The sequence below is a fragment of the Phaseolus vulgaris genome, chromosome 3 (genome assembly GCF_051622355.1).
Source record: "Phaseolus vulgaris cultivar YP4 chromosome 3, ASM5162235v1, whole genome shotgun sequence".
NCBI classification, from domain to species: domain Eukaryota; kingdom Viridiplantae; phylum Streptophyta; class Magnoliopsida; order Fabales; family Fabaceae; genus Phaseolus; species Phaseolus vulgaris.
Window position 1 is genome coordinate 47,573,278 of NC_143500.1, and position 19,421 is coordinate 47,592,698.

Below are 19,421 nucleotides of genomic sequence, written 5' to 3' on the forward strand. Positions count from 1 at the left end.
TAAATAATTAATATCTTCTCATTTCTTTATAGTACGAATATTACGTCTACGTAAGCAAACGTTCCCCGAAATCCAAATTACATTCACAGGCTGAGTACAGTAGTATTTGAATTAAATTATTTCATTTTTAGTTGTATATATTTCCCTGATAGATTAATATTATTTTATTGTGGTAAAACGACGTCGCGCGGTGACCCTCAGCCGCGAACACATAAAAAGCCGAATCTCGTGGAAAATACGAAGACCCGCCACCACTGGTAACAGAGCTCGAAATTCGCTTCGCGCTGCTCCAACCAAACCCTCTCTTCTCTCTCTCTCTCTCTCTTGCAGAGAAGAAGACACTTTACAAACCCTAACCCGTTGGTTCCTCCGTTCATGGCAACCTCACTCCTTCAGCCTTCTTCTTCTTCTTCCGCCCTGGCCTTTTCGTCATCTTCATCTTCTCTCTTCACCGGCACTTCCCATGCTCCCACTCTTCGAACCTTAGGTTTCGTCGACAGTTCGCGCGTTCGAATCCTCGCTCCTTGCAGCGTGGTAATCACAGAATCATCCGCTTTATTTTCATTATATCATTTTAAAATTATTATTTGCTCACGATTATGCTATTTCTTCTTGTTTCAATGGCAGAAATGTGACATGTCGGATTCTAACTGGAAACCGACCATTCCGGTTCTCAACGAGCGGACGCTGCCGAAATTCTTGGAATCTGCGAGGGCAGAGAAAACGGTCAGCAGAAACAGTAACCGGTTGAAATTGTTCTCTGGCACCGCCAATCCTGTGCTCTCTCAGGTTATTTTCTATTTCTTTATCATTGAGTGAACGGTCTTAGTCGTTCTGGAAGATATTTCAATTTCTGAATGAAAATTAACGTGTATTCGTTGAACAATCAGGTACTTTAGGACGAATTTGATTTGACCGATGCATGCACGTTTAAGGACCTTTTCATCATTCAACGACTGTTGACTGACGCAATAGCTTTTAATAGACTTTTCTGACAATATTTGGTTTTTCGATTGAGTTTATTGAATTCTGCTAGTGGATTGGATTGAATAAACATTCAGTTTTATTTCTGATTCAAAGGATCAATAATATTGAAAAATTGATACCAGATTTTATCATGGTGTCATCTAGCGCCTTTGTATGCGTCAGTTTGTGGTTACAAACATGATGGACAATGAAAAAGCTTATTTGTTGAATTCAGAGTCTAGTATCTATCTGTTGTATTTGTTGCTTGTGAGAAAATATAGTTGGCGTGAATAGTCTTTCTACTGATTTGGTTTTTGTTGAGTTTTGTTGTTCTCTAAACGTGTTTGTATGATTAGGAAATCGCCCGTTACATGGGTCTGGAACTTGGAAAGATTTCCATCAAGCGTTTTGCTGATGGGGAAATCTATGTCCAGTTACAAGAGAGTGTGAGAGGTTGCAATGTATACCTTATACAGCCAACCTGCCCTCCAGCAAATGAGAATCTCATGGAGCTTAAAATAATGATTGATGCTTGTCGGAGAGCGTCGGCCAAGAATATCACTGCTGTGATTCCATACTTTGGATATGCAAGAGCTGATAGAAAGGCAAGTTTTTTTTGCACGTAGCTAATTTTATTTTACAACCAGTATTTTTAATTTATACAAAGGGTCTACATATGAGATTCAGTGTGGCAGACAAGATTATCCGACTCATTGGTTTATTATATTGGTGTACTTTTGTTATCTTTCTGGAAATTTTGCGATTGTTTTGATGTTTCTGGTTGATTTCTCCATTCTCTTTTATACTACACCTTGAACCTTCCAAGAAACCTCCCTGGGTTCCCTTAACCCTTCAACCTTGAGCTAACCAAACCATTAGCTATCCAAAGACAACCCAGAAATCAACCAAGACTCACCTTCTTGGAAGCTTTGCATCTTGTTTGTTGTTTGAGGCTTGGATTGGACTTTCCATGGTACCTTTGGGAGCCTAATTTGGTTTTCAGCACTATTAAATGGGGAATTAATTTGTTGATGTCTTTGTTTTTTTTTTTCAAAAGTTATACTTTTGGTTCCCTGTTTATGCTCAATCTTATACTCAAAGCTAAGATTTTTTATTTATTTTTCTTTTACAGACTCAAGGGCGTGAATCAATTGCAGCTAAACTTGTTGCAAACCTTATTACCAAAGCTGGGGCAGACCGGGTTCTTGCTTGTGACCTTCATTCAGGGCAGTCCATGGGTTACTTTGATATTCCTGTTGATCACGTTCATTGTCAAGTAAGTAAAGCTTTGAATGGTTGTAGTTTCATTCTGGGCTACATGTTTTCTAATACTATTGTTTATGATGTCCACTAGCCTGTGATTCTTGATTATCTTGCCAGCAAGACAATAAGTTCAAGTGACTTGGTGGTTGTTTCTCCTGATGTTGGTGGTGTTGCAAGAGCACGTGCTTTTGCAAAGAAATTATCTGATGCCCCTTTAGCTATTGTAGACAAAAGGCGCCATGGGCACAATGTTGCTGAGGTAATTACTGTGACAAAATATGTGCATTATCCTTGACATTCTGCATTTTTTTTAAATTTCCATATATGTAAGGAAGTATACTCCTTAAACAAACATTATTGGGTTTCTTTGGTATTTTGTTATCAATAATTACTTTCTTTCCAGAAATGAATTTGTCCTGTACATCACTTTGGTTAATCAACACATGTGGCCATTGATAATGCCTATTTGATGTGTAGTAAGTTAAATGGTTACTTTCACATTATCATATTTTGATTTAAATTTCATCTGATACTGTACCTGGAAGTGTCTATCTTCTGTGGTTGGTTGCAATGTTGGATATTTGGGTGACATGTTACTCTGCAACGGTAGCCTATCTTATTGGTGTTTTCCAGAACTATTGTTTTTTATTGTTAGTTTTGGATGTGCCCATAGTTTAACTATTTTTATGGTATACTAATTATCCTCAGGGCTAAATTAAAGTTAATAACACGGATCTCCGAAGGTATATTTATCTGTGTTATGTTTGCCCTGAAGGTGATGAATCTGATTGGTGATGTTAAAGGAAAGGTTGCAGTAATGGTGGATGATATGATCGACACTGCTGGTATGTCAATTTCCCTGCCGTATTTTGAAATTTGCAAAGAAATGTTGTTTTCTTCTGTGCTTCTTTATTGCATACGTGGTTACTTTCTGGTTTAAAAAATTCATCTAAACAAAATTTAGCTAGATTTTTTAATTAAAATTTTAGACATATTTAAGTACTAGATCTTTTATGAATATATACATTCTCTGTAATATTATTTTATGGCTCTGGCATCCTGCTTTTCTATTTTGCCTAGTGTGTTTTCCTGGACTGGCTATATTCTAAGATTGAATTCATATTATCTATCTTAGTGAACATTTTATGAACAGATTCCAAATGTTCTTTAGCGTATTTTGGTGTTCATAAATATTTTCATTAGCTTATGTTGTTTTGAGGAACTGCTGAATCTAGTTATGGAGACAAGAAATTGATTAAATAATAACTTAATTGATGGGGGAAAATTCAGTCATATTTTAATCCATCCATTTGCCTGGGAAGATGGCTGATTGCTGTTTAAAAAAGTTTCAGCTTGCATTTCCTTCAGAAGCATTTTTGGTTTTTCTTCCTTGTTGAGTAGGCAAGAATGATGGTTGCATTAGTTTCATTTTGCTATTTTCATCATTGATATCTGTTGGTATGTATCTGATTCTAATTGTTTTGGACTGAAGGTACCATTGCTAAGGGTGCGGCACTGTTACATGAAGAGGGAGCTAGGGAAGTGTATGCGTGCTGTACTCATGCTGTTTTCAGGTATTGCCTTCGGTTTGCCCTACATTTTTATTCTTTGCTTCGTCCTTTTGTCTCCCTAGTTAATAATTGAATCTATGAAGTCTAGTCTCGAGTCCACTGCCAAATAAACTTCTTCCGTTCTTTATTGTAGTGATCTCTAGTTGCTAATTATTCAGTAATTAAAGATTGCTAATCAGCTTATTGGTCGTCGTTTACCTCTCTTTACTTTAATAAGCTTATGGATACATCTGTATGCATGTTTTACTGTATCTTCATCATTATATATGTTGCTTATGGTATTCATGTTCAGTATTGTATATAAACTAGTATTCATATAATGGTGGTTTTGTTTTATTTGGATGATCGCAGCCCTCCAGCAATTGAGAGGTTGTCCGGTGGCCTATTTCAAGAGGTGATTATTACGAACACCATTCCCGTTACAGAGAAGAACTATTTCCCGCAGTTAACTATCCTTACTGTAGCAAACCTGTTGGGTGAAACTATTTGGCGTATTCATGATGACAGTTCTGTTAGTAGTATTTTTCAGTAAACAGTCGTAATTACCTTCTGCAGTTAATTTAATCAATAAATAAATGCTGTTTATTTTGTACCCTTTGATCTTTTTTTCTATTTCGTCTAATTTTATTTTTAGTTGTCACCCCTTATTTTCTATATTTGACTAATATTTTGGCGGGTTGTCTATGCATATTTTGGATTATCAACACAAGTTAGCTCATGAATATTGTCCTTTTTCATGAAAAAACATGAGAAATTTTAACCAATAACTTTTCTAATTTGACCATGAAACAGGTAAATTTTATTAACAGGTGAAAAACTTTTAATTTATCCTTCATGAGAAATGTGACTTTTGTAGAATCATACAAAAATGACATGATTTAGCAACGGATATGAGTAAAGGAAAGTTCCTAGAACGAATAAGCAGAAGGCTCAACTTTTATTATGCACAAGGAAGATTGCTCTATGGTGTTTTGATGATTTGCAAATTTCTAAACTTGGTAATGAAAGGATTTAGTTGAATAGCGGATGCATATTCGAGATACTGTACACTAGCAAAAGCTTTATTTTATCATAATGAAGTTTAGTACATATTTTTTTCATTTACATTTTACTTTGTTTGATTGAGTCTATGTATTGTTCACGTGATTGAGATTAATTGCTTGAAAAGAAAGGAGGTGCTTGATAGGTATGATTTGAAGTGAATTGATTGGAAAGAAAGGAGAGGGGAGGAAAGAGTGTCCCCCTAAAATGAGAAAAAGAGAGTGGGAAGTTTCATTTGGGGGTATATTTTTGTTTTTCTCCCTGCATGGTATCGTCTATGTGCATGGATAAATTTTTTAAAAAGTTGACGAGTGTGAAAACTACAATGGTGTTTGAATGCATTTATGTCTTTATAACAGATTATCGAAACATGCATGATCGGTTAGAAGTAGTGTAATGACCAATTATGCTCTAGAGTGTGTGTGAATGGTTAACATTACTCCACCATTCACTTTATTACTTCACCAGTATAACATTACACTTTCCAGCATTAAGAAAATGCTGGTGACGTACTAATATTTAGTGATGAGTGGTCGGTAGTTTGAACAGTCTAAAATCACCTTTTCCTCTTTTCTGTTTCTTCATTGCCAACATCCCATTTGCCAATCGTTCCATCCATTCCTTCTTCATATATGTTATTCATTAACTTTTTAACATCTCGGAAGATTTTTTTTTTCTTTGGGTTGAGTTTGATATTAAGAAGATATATGTGAGTCGATTTCAGATCGTCAAAATAAAGTTAATTTTTAGTTGTATTGACTTACGCATGAGGTTACGCATGAGGTTACGGGGCATGTCATAAGTTGAGTCTGACATTGTGTATGAACATACTCATATTTAAAGACATTCATGTCGTATCAGAATAAATTACAGAATTTTGGATAATCAACCTTAAATAGGAGGTAACAGTTTATTATTGAATTAAAACAATAACAAAACCAGATAAAAAGGAAACACACTAGTGATAAAAAGGAAACACAATAGTTAAGAGTTGATATTCTTTGCTATTGGATTTTGGATGCACTTAGAAATGTTTTTACAGGTGACCAGATAAAAAGGAAACACACTTGCTAAGAGTTCATATTCTTTACTATTGAATTTTGGATGCACGTAGAAATGTTTTTACGGGTGTATTAGTGTAGGTACCTGAAAATTGAAACATTGAGGTTTGCAGATATAAGACCTTTTAAAAATGTACATGTCCAGTCAATATCACTATTAATGTTTTTTTAGGATTATAATCACATGACTACATAATCGGGACATAATTGATTATATAATAACATAACAAGGTTACTTGATATAATTCATGATATTTTATTTTTCTGTTACTAATAACAACAGTAACCTTACAATATCATTTTTGATCTTTTAATGTTATTTTTGTATTAAAAATTAAAATAATGTGACGATATTTGCGTAATATTAATTACTCAAAATTTATAATTTAAATAATTTGTGTAGTTTCTAAAAGGTTTTTAATTTAATTATTATAATAATTAATTATTTTTAATTTTTAAAATTGGATTCTATTGAATCCATTGCAATATTTTGTGAATTGAATTAGATAGATTTTGAGATATTAACTAAATTAGTTTTTTCTTTTGAGTAACATATTTCCACTCTTGATAACATTATCGTTGTTTAAAAAATATTACAAAATAAGAAACCAAATCTTAAAAAAATATTAAAATACAAAAGAAAAATGGGTACTCTAACTTAAAATGCAGAGGAAAGGAATTGATTTTCATAAGAACTGATGATTCATCATGATTTATACTTGGATTTAGTTCACAATGAAACAGTTAAAAAATAGTCCAGTACCCATGATTTTTGAGTAAATGCTTAAAGACAACAAAGTATAACTTCATTTGTAAAACGATACTTATTTTAAAAAATAAAAAATCTTAAAGATAGGAAATGACATACAATATAAAGATTAAATTAAAATTATAGTATATAATAAAGTGTGTGTGTGTGTTTTGCACTAGATAAGAAAGTGCTTAATAAACCATTTCAATGAAACGAATTTTTTTTTATAAATTTAATTTCTAAACATTGTACCCCAAGAAAAGTTAATATTGCATACGTTTTTATCCTAAGCCAAAAAATACACATATAGCTTTACTAAGAAAATATTATTTACAATATATTGCAAAATAATTAACAATAACTTACGTAACTCTTTGGTTCATACAAGTGGGTACCATACTAAAATGCAACTTACTCAAATATTATTATTTATCATATGCAAGTGGGTAATTGACACCTAAATTCTTATAGATATCTACAAGACATTTTGAACTTAATATGATTTTATAATGTAATAGTTGTTATGGCCCAATAAGATACTCAAGCACGACAATTTTTTAACAATAACATATTTGTCGTCGTGTGACTTTAAATATGTTTTTTTTTTTCATATAATTATTACTTTTAATTATAGAATATGACATATAGAGTATATGATATTCAATGAAATGTCTTTATAAGTATCCAAGAAAAATAAAAATAAAATAAAAAATGGCTTTTGAAATTTTCTAAGTAATATTATCACTATCATATGCGTGCGTGTGATGTGATATTAGCGAGATCAATCGCATAATGTGGTTTCACTCACAAACAAAATAGCTTTATAATTAAAATTCTCTCCCTATAATAACCACATCATATATTTTTCTCTAACTTTTTAAAAGGTTTTCATTTATATATTTATGGACAATAATAAATTTTTAACCCTTTTAAAACAATTTGATGTATTTGACAATATATTTTTTCTATTTATGACACATAATAAAATATTTAACTTTTTTTAAAATTATTATATTTTACAGTATGTTTATTATTTGAGTCATAAAAAAAATACTTTTTAAATGTTTTAGTATCTTTTGATTTCATTTTATAACTTACTATAAATTATATTTTAAATTTATAATGGACAATTTAAACTGTGATGTAAATTTGTTTTAACTATTAGACAATTTATTTTTGAATATATAGTTTGTGTACTAATAATATAAAATATTCTTTTACACTTTTCATAACCACAAACTCATTTTTTTTTGGTTTTATGTTAATTATTATAATATTTATACCAATAATAAATTCTAATTTAGTACCCATATAAATTCTTTAAATTGACAATGCATAGAAATAATATATTTTTTTAAAATTTTAAGGTAGAAATATATTAAAGAGTAAAACGTCTCTGTTGATTTATACTTTTATATGATATTGTTAATTTTTATTTGCGGTGTAATAGTATGATATGCACAAGTTACTTAATTAAATTAATTAATATAAACAATAAAAAAACAAGTATTTTTTTAAAAAATTGGGATACAACGACAATTCTAAATATAATTTTAGTCGTTTGTGGACCTACAACAACACTTTTTATTAACAACTATATTTGTATGTGGTTAATACGATGACTCAATTAATGTTAAAATATGCAAGAATGTGTCGTTAAATTTTTTTTTATAGTAGATTTTTTTATTTATTTTGATTTTTATAATTAATTTTTACTAACTTTTCAGTTTAACTATTGATATTGACCACATAGTCTTAAGTTGATTTCCCCCCTAATCAACAATGAAAAAAAAAATCTTAGCTAACTTTGGATAAAAAAGTGTTGGTAATGTGTTAAAAAGTCTCTACAAACATTGAAAAATATTAAATGCCAATTAAAATATTCTAGACAATGTTAGCTAAATACTACATACTACTGAAAATCAATTAATAAACATCACTAATTATATAATTGAGAAAAGAATGTTGATGATGTTAAAAAATAAATAGCTACATCCTCACTAAGCTAAATTGAGGAATCTTAGTTAGTGTTGAGTCAATGAAGGGAAGTTAAGTAATTTATAGTCAAGTCAACGATTTTCCGCTTGAGTTCAAGATGAAAAAAAAAAAAAGTATGAAGAGAAAAAACCTGATTATAGAGAAAACATATTATCAAAATTTTCAAATTCTAATATTTTAGGTGAAAAAAATTGTTTGTAATATAATTTTTTCTTTTAAATTTATAGAATTTCATATTTTAATTTTATTTCCTCAATAAAATAATCATTTTAAGAAATTTCGTTCATTCAAACACACTATTTATGGAAAAGCACTGCAAACAACATTTTCAAAATTATCGAAAAATGTTAATTTAGTTTAAATAAAAATAAAATTGATCCAATTTTGAGAAAAATATATTGAACCTAAATAATAATTTTAATAATAAGAATAATATTCTTTATAATCTGGGACTGGAGTGATAGCTGGATTCTTCCTGGGGATAGCTGTTTTCTCTGTTCCCAAACCCTTCTCTGTTTTCACTCTTTGCTTCTAATCTGCCTTCGTTGAATTGGAGGTAAGTTCCAATTACCTTTTTATTTCGCTTCCAGAGACTTCCATTTTCTCTCTCTTACACCTTTTGTTCACATAAACATTGTTGAAACCTTCACTCATGAATTTATCATGCATTTCCAAAATTAACAATCTTCTCCTTTGGAACAGGGTCTTTGTATGGGATAGGATCTTGGTTATAAAAAGATCATTTCTGAGAGCGGCTTTATGGAAATGATTAATGCTTTTTATAACTAGAATATTGGTGATGTGCAGGTACATGCCAACATGGCCTTAAATTTGGAGACAAAGGAGTTGTTGAGGTTGCCGTTGGCAAATATTGCTGGAATTTATCCTAGAGAAGCAAATGTAGCTACTGATTTACTGGCAAAAAGGGCATACCGTTTTGGCTTAGATTCTGTCAGTTGTCTTTTTACTTCCTTGTGTACCAAAAAAATGTGTGTCTCCTTATTCCATTTCTACTTGGGGGTATCATGGCTTCCTTAAGTGCATTTTTTTTTAAGTTGCTGTTTGTGTTTTTTTGTGTTAGTAAGTGTTTTTGGGGCTGGGTTCATGGCTATGTTAACTGTATTTTCACAATTTTTTAAGATGCTGGTTATGTTTGTTTTTGTTTGTGAAGATTGGTTCATTGAAATCATGACAGGTTCCTAGACTGTCTAATTGCATCAGACTGTCCAGTAGAAGATGTGGATCTTCTAGTATTAGTTGATAGTTTTAGTAGAATGTCTAGTCTCTTGGTGTCTATTGAGATTAGTATTGTATGGATAAGTCGTCTAAGTGTTTCCAACTCAGTAGGAGGATGCATGGTTCATGTGTCTTCTTTAATTAGTTTAGACGCGTTTCACGATAGTTAGTTATGGTTGTTATGTTGTATATGTAGGAATTTGTATCATCAACTACTATTAATTGAGATTTTTTGAGTGAAAGTTCATTGAGAGAGAAACTTCGATTGTAATCTTTGTTCATAATGGATTCTGTAGTGGGTGTAGAAGCAAGTTCGTTAACACTTCAATTGGACCACGTTATTTGTGTGTGATTCTTTCTTGTTCTTCCTTGTTTATCTTGTACCTATTTCGTTTGTGGATTCTCTATTATCGAATTGTCGTTTTTCTGGTAGATGCTTCTGCAATGAATTTGATTTGAGCTATTCCACAACAAATTGGTGCAGTGAACGTGGATTATAGGTTGGTAGGTTGTAAATGGATTTTCAAACGTAAAGATGGTAATTCAGGAACTAATGAACGAAAATTCAAGGCGAGACTGAGAGTGGTGGCTAGAGGTTTTACTTAGAGAGAAAGAGTTTGTTATTGTGATGTTTTCTCTCTTATAGTAAAGCATAGATCCATACGGATGTTGTTAGACATGGTTGTTGAGCTTAACCTTGAGTTGAAATAGATGAACATTAAGACTGCATGTCTATATGGAGACTTGAAAGAGACCATCTCCATGAAGCAACTAAAAGGATTTGAGGTAGGAGACAAGAAGGATTATGTTTGTAAACTAAAGAGATCCTTGTATGGTTTAAAACAATTCTCGAGATAATGGAAGAAGTGGTTTGACAACTTCATTGCAAGTATTGGCTTTGAATGGTGCAAGTATGGTACATGTGTCTACTTTAAGTTTCTAGCAGAAGATCACTTCATAGTATTGTTGTTGTATGTTGATTACATACTGATAACAAGCATTAGTAAGCCTATGATTGAGAAAAATTAAGGCTGAGCTGAATACTGAATTTACTCTGAAGGATCTTGGAGTTGCTACGAAGATTTTGGGGATTGAGATCATTAGACAATGTGATTTGAAGCATACCTCAGAAAAATGCTTGACAAGTTTGGGATGACAAACTTAAAACCTGTTTCCACACCTCTTGTTTCTCACTATAAGTTGAGTGATGAACAGTCTCCTAAGACAATGGAGGAAGAGTTATATGCATGATATTTTGTATGCAAACATCGTTGGTTTTATGATGTGTGGTGGTTTGTACTTGCCCCTATATAGTGAGTGTTGTTAGCAAGTTCATGTCAAATCCTAGACAAGCTCCTTGGCAAGCTCTTAAGTGGTTTCTTCATTATCTGAAGGGATCGCTTGTAAGAGTTTTAGTTTATGTTGGAGTTCGGTGGTATGCCAAAGATGCTCCCATAGAAGGTTATGTTGACTCGAACTATGTTGGGTGCTTGAACACCAAAACATCTCTCACAGGTCATCTTCTTACCTATAAAGGACTTAGTGGCAAGTAGTGATTATTGCTTAGAAGATTTGTGTTGAACCAAAGTGGAGACTTGTGAAGATTGATTTAGTAAAATCTCAACAAGGTTCTTAGACAGTCTAACTGTCTAGTAGAAGATATGTATCTTCTAGTATTAGTGTGGATAGTCTCAGTAAAAGGTCTATTTCCTTAGTGTGTACTAAGATTAGTTTGGAAAAGTCGCCTAAGCGATATTCCAGCTCAGTAGGAAGATGCACTATTCACGTGTCTTCTCCATTAGTTTAGACGTGTTTGACAGTAGTTTGTTATGGTTGTTATGTTGTGTATATAAGAACTTCAACTATTGTTAATCGAGAGTCGTTGTTCACTAAGAAAAACTCAGTTTTAATCTCTGTTCATAGTGGATTCTATCGTAGAAGTAGATTGAAGTTTGTTAACATTTCAATTAAACCATGTTATTTCTTCTTGTGATTTTTTTTCTTGTTCTTCTCTGTTTATCTTCTGTCTGTTTTATTTGCAGATTCTTTGTTATAGAATTGTCATTTGTGTGGTAGACACTTTTAAAGTGAATTTGATTTAAGTTATTCCACAATACTGTTTGTAAGTTGCCGGTTGGTTCAGATATATTGAAGTAGTCATGCACAAGACTCTTGTTTGAGAGTAAGTCGTGAGACAATGGTAAAGTTGTGTCTTCATGACCAGTTGGTTATGCGTTTGAATCTAGAAACAACATCTTTACATGTTAAAGTGAAAGATGATATCAATTACTCTCTCCTATAACTTTGAAAAGCAGGGAGCCCCTTGAAAGTTAGTTTTACACCAAACTCTTGTTTTTTTTTGTATATGAATGTTTATTTGTAAGTTATTCTGTCTATGCAGCCACTCATCTAAATTAGAATGCATAAGAAGCCCCTTAGTTTTTTAGTTAATGGATTGCTCATGATTGCAATGTTTGTCCTGTTCCACTTCCAAGCATCAATGACAAAAACATGTGTTATCACTGGGAGGAGAGACATATAGTACGTAGGATTGGTAATAAGAGAATAATACTTCACACCCGGAAATTAAAATAACATATTCAGTGTTAACAATGGAGCTTACAAAGACTAAAAGAAAGGACACTTGAAGTGGCCCCGAAACTGTCATTGTCTCTTCAAAACTCTAGTTTTACACAACCTAGATACAAAAACAGAAACTGAAAATATAGGGCTTTGTTTGGTTTCTTGAAAACATTATTGTTTTTATGTTCAGTTTCATAAATAATTACAAAAATGCTACCTTTTTTCCTCTTTATTTAGATTTCAAAATTTTGTACAAGAACTGGTTATAAACAACATTATGTTGCTTTTACCATTTGCTATACAAAATTTTGAAAGCAAGGATACTAATTGGAGAGAAGGTAGCATCTTAGTAATTGTTTGCATAAACAAAAGTGAAAACAAAAAGGTTTTCTCAAACCAAACAAACCGTTAGCAGAAACAAAAACAATGACTAAAGTTACAAGAGACTCGGGTAAAAGGGCTTCTCTAACCGAAACCAGCCACCTTTTCTTCCGATAGCAACTACAGCTCAAGTTAATTTGACTAGTTGTTGATCCCTTCTTTCTATTATTTATATATGCTGTTATCGTAGCCTTTGTTGGTTGTTCATCGCAAATTATACTTTATAGCTACCAGGCATATCATTATCTTCGTATTTTCCTTCCAGCTGTATACTCTTGAACCACTTTGCACATAGAATATAAACGATCAAGTCTATTGATGTCAAGGCTGCTAAGAGGAAGTAAAACCTATCTAGGTGACCTCTGTTTAAGTTTCCAGGGATCCATCCTGGCATCTGATCCTCGGTGGAGATCTTCATAACAATACTTACAAGTAAGCTACTTACATAGTTCCCAAGAGAGATGGACGTCATGCAAAGGGCACTTCCAAAGCTTTTTAAGCCATCTGGTGTTTGAGCATTGAAGAACTCCAACTGGCCTACATACATAAAAACTTCAGAAGCTCCAATAAGTGCATACTGAGGAATTTGCCAAAAGATGCTTAGAGAGCTTGTGCCACTGCAATGGGGGCATCCTACTTTTGCATATTTAAGCCTGTAACATTCAACTATTCCTGCTGAAACCATTGCCATTACAGCTATAACAAGCCCAATTCCCATTCTCTGAAGCTCAGTAAGACCCTTTGAACTTGTCTTTTTAAGTCGTCCTACAAGTGGATCAATCACTCGACGGTAGAAGAAAATGAAGACAGCTACACTAAGGATGTCAAAGCTAGACATGCTTGCAGGTGGTATTCTGAAATGGGATATTGTAGTTTTCATGGCAGCCCCTTGCTCTACAAAAAGAGAAGCCATTTGTGTGAAAACCACCGAGTATATTATGGTGCAGAGCCAAATTGGAAGAAGTCTTAGTATACACTTCACTTCTTCAACTTGAGTTATAGGGCAGAGACGCCAGGGATTATGAAGGCCTCTTTTTTGGTCTTCTAGATCTCTGGTAGATATAAAAGCTGCTCTGTCCAGAAACCTGCAAAGCAGATGATAAATGTCAAATTAATCAATTTGTTATAGCTTGGCAGAATGAAAAATGACCAATTATTCAGAAAGTGTTTGGTGTTTAATTTTAAGTTGTGCCATGGTCTTAGCAAAATGATTAACTGATGGCATCAATGCAGTAAAAGCATTCCATGCAACCTCTGATCTATAACTACAAGGTATTAACATGGATTATATTCAGAAGTATTTAACTATGTGGTTTCATATGGAAATAGCTTCTAATACTTACTTGAATCCGTCGGTGTGAAGAATCTTTCTGTTGCCATTAGTGGGAGATTCATTTTCATCCTTGACATATAGGTCCTCTTCATTTGATGTCACATGAGCTCCCCATTTCCTTAATGCAGCAACAAGGACTTGGCCGAACCTTGAAAGAGGATTGCCACTGGGTTTGAAGTGTCTATATCTTGGGGTCCCAAGAAGAAATAAAACAAGGGCGGCAAAAGCAGAACCTGCAGACACCCAGAACCCCAGTGTCCACAATCCTTCATCTTCAAAATAGCCTAGAATTGTGTTTGAGAAGAGTGAACCAAGGTTTAAAGCCAGATAGAAGTAGCTAAAGAAGGCAACCTTTGAGTAACCCTCCTTTGAGTGCTCCTCGTCAAACTGGTCAGCTCCAAACGTGGCAATATTTGGCTGATACCCTCCATTTCCCAAAGCAATGAGATAGATTGAGAGGTAGAACATCCCCATCTCCAAGCTTGAATTTTTCCCACATGAAATAGTTCCATTTCCACAACCTTTTGGCCTAATCAAGCTGAGGTATGATGAAAGGGACAAGGACACTAGGCCCTGAACCATAATATTAGTTAATAACCGGAGGAATGCATTAGCTTGAAACTAAAGAGGGAGAATAAGGAAGTGAAATGAAATCAATAGGATAGTACTTACTATTACAAAAATGACCTGAAAGATGGCACAAGTTTTGTATCTTCCCCAGTAAGAATCACTTAGGAAAGCACCCACAAGAGAGAAGATGTATACTGTGCCAGTCCACTTGCTCACATTGTTTGCAGCATCAGCATTGTTCTGCCCCATCACTCTTGTCAGGAATAACACTAGGTTCACTCCTACACCAAAGAATGCTAAGGTTGCCAGACCTTGGTTCACTGATTTGATACAATTAAGAAAAGAAACAGTGTCAACATAGTTTTATTATTATTGTAGATAGTGTTGTTTAATACACTCACATGCATCCTTGTGTAAGTGGACTAAAGCTGTAACTTGTTTGTGTTATCCCATTAGTTCTATTAGTGTTTAATTACGTATTTTCCTGAGAGACTTTCAAACTGTTGCAAATTCAGCTAAGAAACATGCAAATTTTATTCTCAGTTAATTATTTAATACGTATCTAAGGTGTTATAAAGGTATGTGCAGAGGGGGTAAATATAGATGTGCTAATATGCATGGCTAAATCAATCAGGGTTACTACAACTAGCAAAGGGTAGCATATATCGAAGACCGGTTATAATAATAATGACAAGTCCCCAGAATTTTCACCGTGAATGGTGCATTACCACTAACAAGCTTTATGAACCACCACAATAAATATGCACACATGATACTTAATAATATCATTTTAGGTATTACAGGTTTTGCTTTTGTAAAGCACACACTTATAGGTCATGTATTGATAATGGTTTCAGACACGAAATAACACTTTCGAATTTTCTGCTCTAAGTAAATCTTTTTAGCTACTCCTGTTAATAATATTCACAATCCGACGTTAATTCAGTAATGAGAGAAGTGTTGTGGGTAGAAGAAGGGATTCTCTTTAGGTGTAAAAAAGACTTTATATCAAGTGTTTGGTTTTGAGATTTTACCATTTGTTTTCTAAAGGAGAATATATTATAGTGATAACATTTATTGAAGAGTTATAGTGGATCTTATTTGTAAAAATATATTTCTGATTGTGACTCATATTTCAGTAGTAGCAGGATGGTGATTTCTATTTTTTCCTTTCCACACAAACAATAATATTCATAAAAGGGTATATTCTGTATAATTTAAAATTGAAATTATTTATTTATTATGAATTATCTTTTATATTTCTCAACTAAACTATTTATAAATTAATAAAAAATCGTTTTTGTGAGATTCCTTGCTATGTCATCCCTATAAAAACAAAAACAAAAAAGTAAAAGATATATTATCTCAGCATGTGTGTACTTTTGCATCTAAAAAGCAATCACATAATTCCATATATGTACATGCACTCACGTTACTCATTTCCTCACTTCTCTGCACCAAAAAGTTTCAGAACTTACTTAACAATTCCAATCATACTTGGCTGATTCTGACCTACCAATCTCCCTTCACCTTTAATGCTGTGTTTATGTTATATTTGAAACAAACTTCTGACTAAGTCAGTAGGCATTTATCAATTATTCCTTGCCTTTACTATTATACTATCAATCATTCCAAAAACAGTTGCTAAAAAAATCAATAAATGAAGTATTTTTCTCATAAAATATTTATATTGATAATATTAAATATTGTACTTCCTAGTTGCTGTACTAATAATTATCATTCAAAACGAAAATATCAAAATTAATTCAAATATTTGAAGTAATATTAATTAAAATATAATAAAAAAATGAATTAAAAATAGAAAAATACCAACTAATTTAACTAGCTGCAAGTACTCTTATAAGAAGTAATGTTAAACAAATTTAGTAAATAATACAAAAAATACATTAAAAAGTATGATGTTAATATATTTGTTACTGGTATAAATGTTATAGCTTACCAAATGTGTAATTAACATTGCTTTCACACATTGGTTGGTTCATGGTCACACATCCATTGCTAAGGACACGTGGCAATGACTCACGTCATGCAAGATCCTAGCAGTGGCTACGTGTCAGGGACGTATTCCCTTAAAATGCATGCTAATTTCTTCACTCTCCCTCTCCCTTTTCAATTATTGTGTTCTTTTATCAGGATTCAGAATCTCTCTCACTCACAGCTGGATCAAGAAAGAGTACATCACTGATCCAATATGATATATAAAACCTCTGATTTTTGTAAATTTGATGGAGCATGATGTGTCCTTTTCCACTGACTGAAACTGATAAGATGACCAAGAACCCTTGTTTGTTTCTGAACCATCCTAAAGGCAAAGTTATAGACTTCTTTCACTGATAAGCTATCTAAAATACACACATTTTTCATCAAATTTTGTGCTAGCTGGACAAGGTTCTTCAAACTTCTACGGCTCCAACTGCTGCCACGAGTCACCCCTATCATCAGCTACCATACTTCACGTATCTATCATCATCTACTTCACTTCACGTATCTTTTCTCTCTCTCTCACACACACACACACAATTGATGATGTTGTAATAAGCTCAAATCATAACAAATTTAATTCACTCATAAGATTTAGATTATCTAAAGCATTACAGTACCATGTCTGTAACAGAAAACAAACAACAATAAAACATGATGTTATATTTGGAACTTACATAGTACAATGGTTCCAGCAACCCATCTCCCAGATTTGGCTCTGATTGCAGGGCGACCATGCCAATCAACACTTCCGTCAAGAGTTACCTCTTCTGTGTCATCTTTGAACTTTACCTGCAGATTGATTTCAACATTTGAAAGAAATGACACCGGTTTTAGTACTTATTCTTGTAACACATTCATAGTTTAATTCCATAGATATGTTTACAAAATCTTGAAGCGCATGCTAGAGAATGCATGCATGCAACTAGAGATGAAAGGAGTATAAAAAGTGAAAAAAGGGTAAGGTGAGAAGGAAGGATTTGAAGGCTATGATACCTCTTTGGAGAGCTCTAAGCAGGCCATTGGTGATGTGAAAGTGATGAAAGTTAAAGAGAAAGATAAAGAGAAAGTTGTATTAAGTTCTCAACCTGCTATGGAATGCAGGTGAGAGAGGTGAAGCAGAGGAAGGTGTTGCTGTTGTGCAGTGAAGGCTGAATAGAAGAAGAATGAAATTTACACATGAAGCAGAGAGGTTGGGTGTATCCAATAAATAGGGGAAGCAAAGGTGCCTTCAACGGTCCAGATTTCAGAGTACAGAAGTGGGGACATCCCACGTGTCATCGTCCAAAACTTTATAAAAAAATATACAAAATACACTCAGTTTATTTGATAAATTATATCAATACTTTTTGTACAATAATTGTCAATTAATATATATCTCAATAACCAACGAGAACAAAAAAAAATAAAAAAATAATTAAAATAATTTAGGTGAAGTGATCAGTTTTAAGATTTCATTGAGATAATTACTACATGACTCAAAGAATGCTGATAAATATATAAATATACTTACAAATTATTCATCATCAATGTATAAATGAAACTGAGGTTCTTGTTTGATATGCACCTGTTTCTTCATCTGAATTTGTTGGTTATAACTTTATAATAGTTTTTTTTTTTCATTTCCCAAGTTGTTTCTTAGACTAAAGTTGTTTGATGTAATACTACATGCACTGCAGACATCCACATGTTATTTTCTTTTTAATATTTTACAATAAAATTACCAAGAATAAATAATCAACAAACTAATTACACACTTTCATTAAATTTTTAAGAAAAAAAGCTTATTTATTCTCAGTGATGTAAAAAGTATAAATTAATTTGTTATAATATTACAAAACTAAATCTTATGACATAACTATCAAAATTCTTATATATTTAAAATTAAATCAACATTTTTTATTTAAAAAAAAAACTAAATTTGGTATTTCTCTTATACTTAGATACTTATAATTGACCTTTCAACCAATTGTTAATAAATAGTATAATTATTTAGCTTTATTAGAACATTTGAAAAATGAATATATATTCTAATATAAGGTGGTTATTTTATTATATGTAATGATAACTAAAATTAAAATAATTACACTTATACCAAATCAAAATACAATACATATGGAATGGCAGCTATCAATAAATGCAAAAGAATTTCTTTTGGACTGAAATATACGGCAAGTCCATGTCATATTTAGCACCCACAAAAATTCTTTTTTAATTTTCTTTAATTTTTGTTATATGTTCATTTTATTTTTTTATCTTCAAATTTATAGATATATTTTAATTAATTTATTAGAAGATTGGTATTTTTATTGCTGTTAAAGTATTTATTAATAGTTAGTTTTTTACTAAAATATTTCAGTCTCTAAACTGTTATTAAATGAAAACTTCCGAATATTGAGTAATATATTAATAATTTTTTTTAAAAGGATAAATTACTCAATTGTTTTCATACTTTCAATTTTATAGTTCAAAATTCGTTTTGAATTTTTGTTGTTGTACTTTTTAAGTAAAATAAATCTTCATTAATTGTGTTTGTTTTCTATTATGAGAAAAGCTATAAGAACATATATAAAAAGGAATTGGCACCTTTACTTTGTTTAAAAATATAGATATTATATATATATATATATATATCCATTTCTAAAAATCAAATATAGAATATTATC

General features: G+C 32.1%; 2 protein-coding genes and 1 long non-coding RNA gene across 5 annotated transcripts; 2 read left to right on the top strand and 1 right to left on the bottom strand.

Moving 5' to 3' along the window:
- The first annotated feature begins 166 nt into the window (after positions 1 to 166).
- Positions 167 to 4,392, top strand: LOC137808160 (Phosphoribosyltransferase family protein). Of its 2 annotated transcripts, none has more exons than XM_068609133.2 (8): positions 167 to 534; positions 628 to 789; positions 1,323 to 1,571; positions 2,099 to 2,242; positions 2,321 to 2,488; positions 3,005 to 3,074; positions 3,722 to 3,803; positions 4,152 to 4,392. In XM_068609133.2, exons 1-8 carry the CDS (start codon positions 376 to 378, stop codon positions 4,330 to 4,332), a joined length of 1,215 nt encoding a protein of 404 aa, XP_068465234.2. In that variant the 5' UTR covers positions 167 to 375; the 3' UTR covers positions 4,333 to 4,392. The 2 variants fall into 2 exon arrangements, 1 of the variants encoding a protein (XP_068465234.2); XR_016519228.1 differs by having other exon boundaries at positions 225 to 534; positions 2,938 to 3,074.
- Positions 4,393 to 9,090: 4,698 nt separating this feature from the next.
- On the top strand, positions 9,091 to 9,868 carry LOC137808165 (uncharacterized). 2 transcript variants are annotated; one of them, XR_016519231.1, is made up of 2 exons: positions 9,091 to 9,207; positions 9,354 to 9,868. It is a non-coding gene; the product is annotated as an uncharacterized LOC137808165 (long non-coding RNA). The 2 variants fall into 2 exon arrangements; XR_011080675.2 differs by having other exon boundaries at positions 9,099 to 9,207; positions 9,459 to 9,868.
- Positions 9,869 to 12,473: 2,605 nt separating this feature from the next.
- LOC137808164 (protein NRT1/ PTR FAMILY 7.3) lies at positions 12,474 to 17,937 on the bottom strand. The gene is made up of 5 exons (XM_068609139.1): positions 17,752 to 17,937; positions 17,433 to 17,547; positions 14,857 to 15,074; positions 14,195 to 14,757; positions 12,474 to 13,936 (listed from the first exon to the last, which is right to left on the bottom strand). Exons 1-5 carry the CDS (start codon positions 17,776 to 17,778, stop codon positions 13,066 to 13,068), a joined length of 1,794 nt encoding a protein of 597 aa, XP_068465240.1. The 5' UTR covers positions 17,779 to 17,937; the 3' UTR covers positions 12,474 to 13,065.
- Positions 17,938 to 19,421: the final 1,484 nt, after the last annotated feature.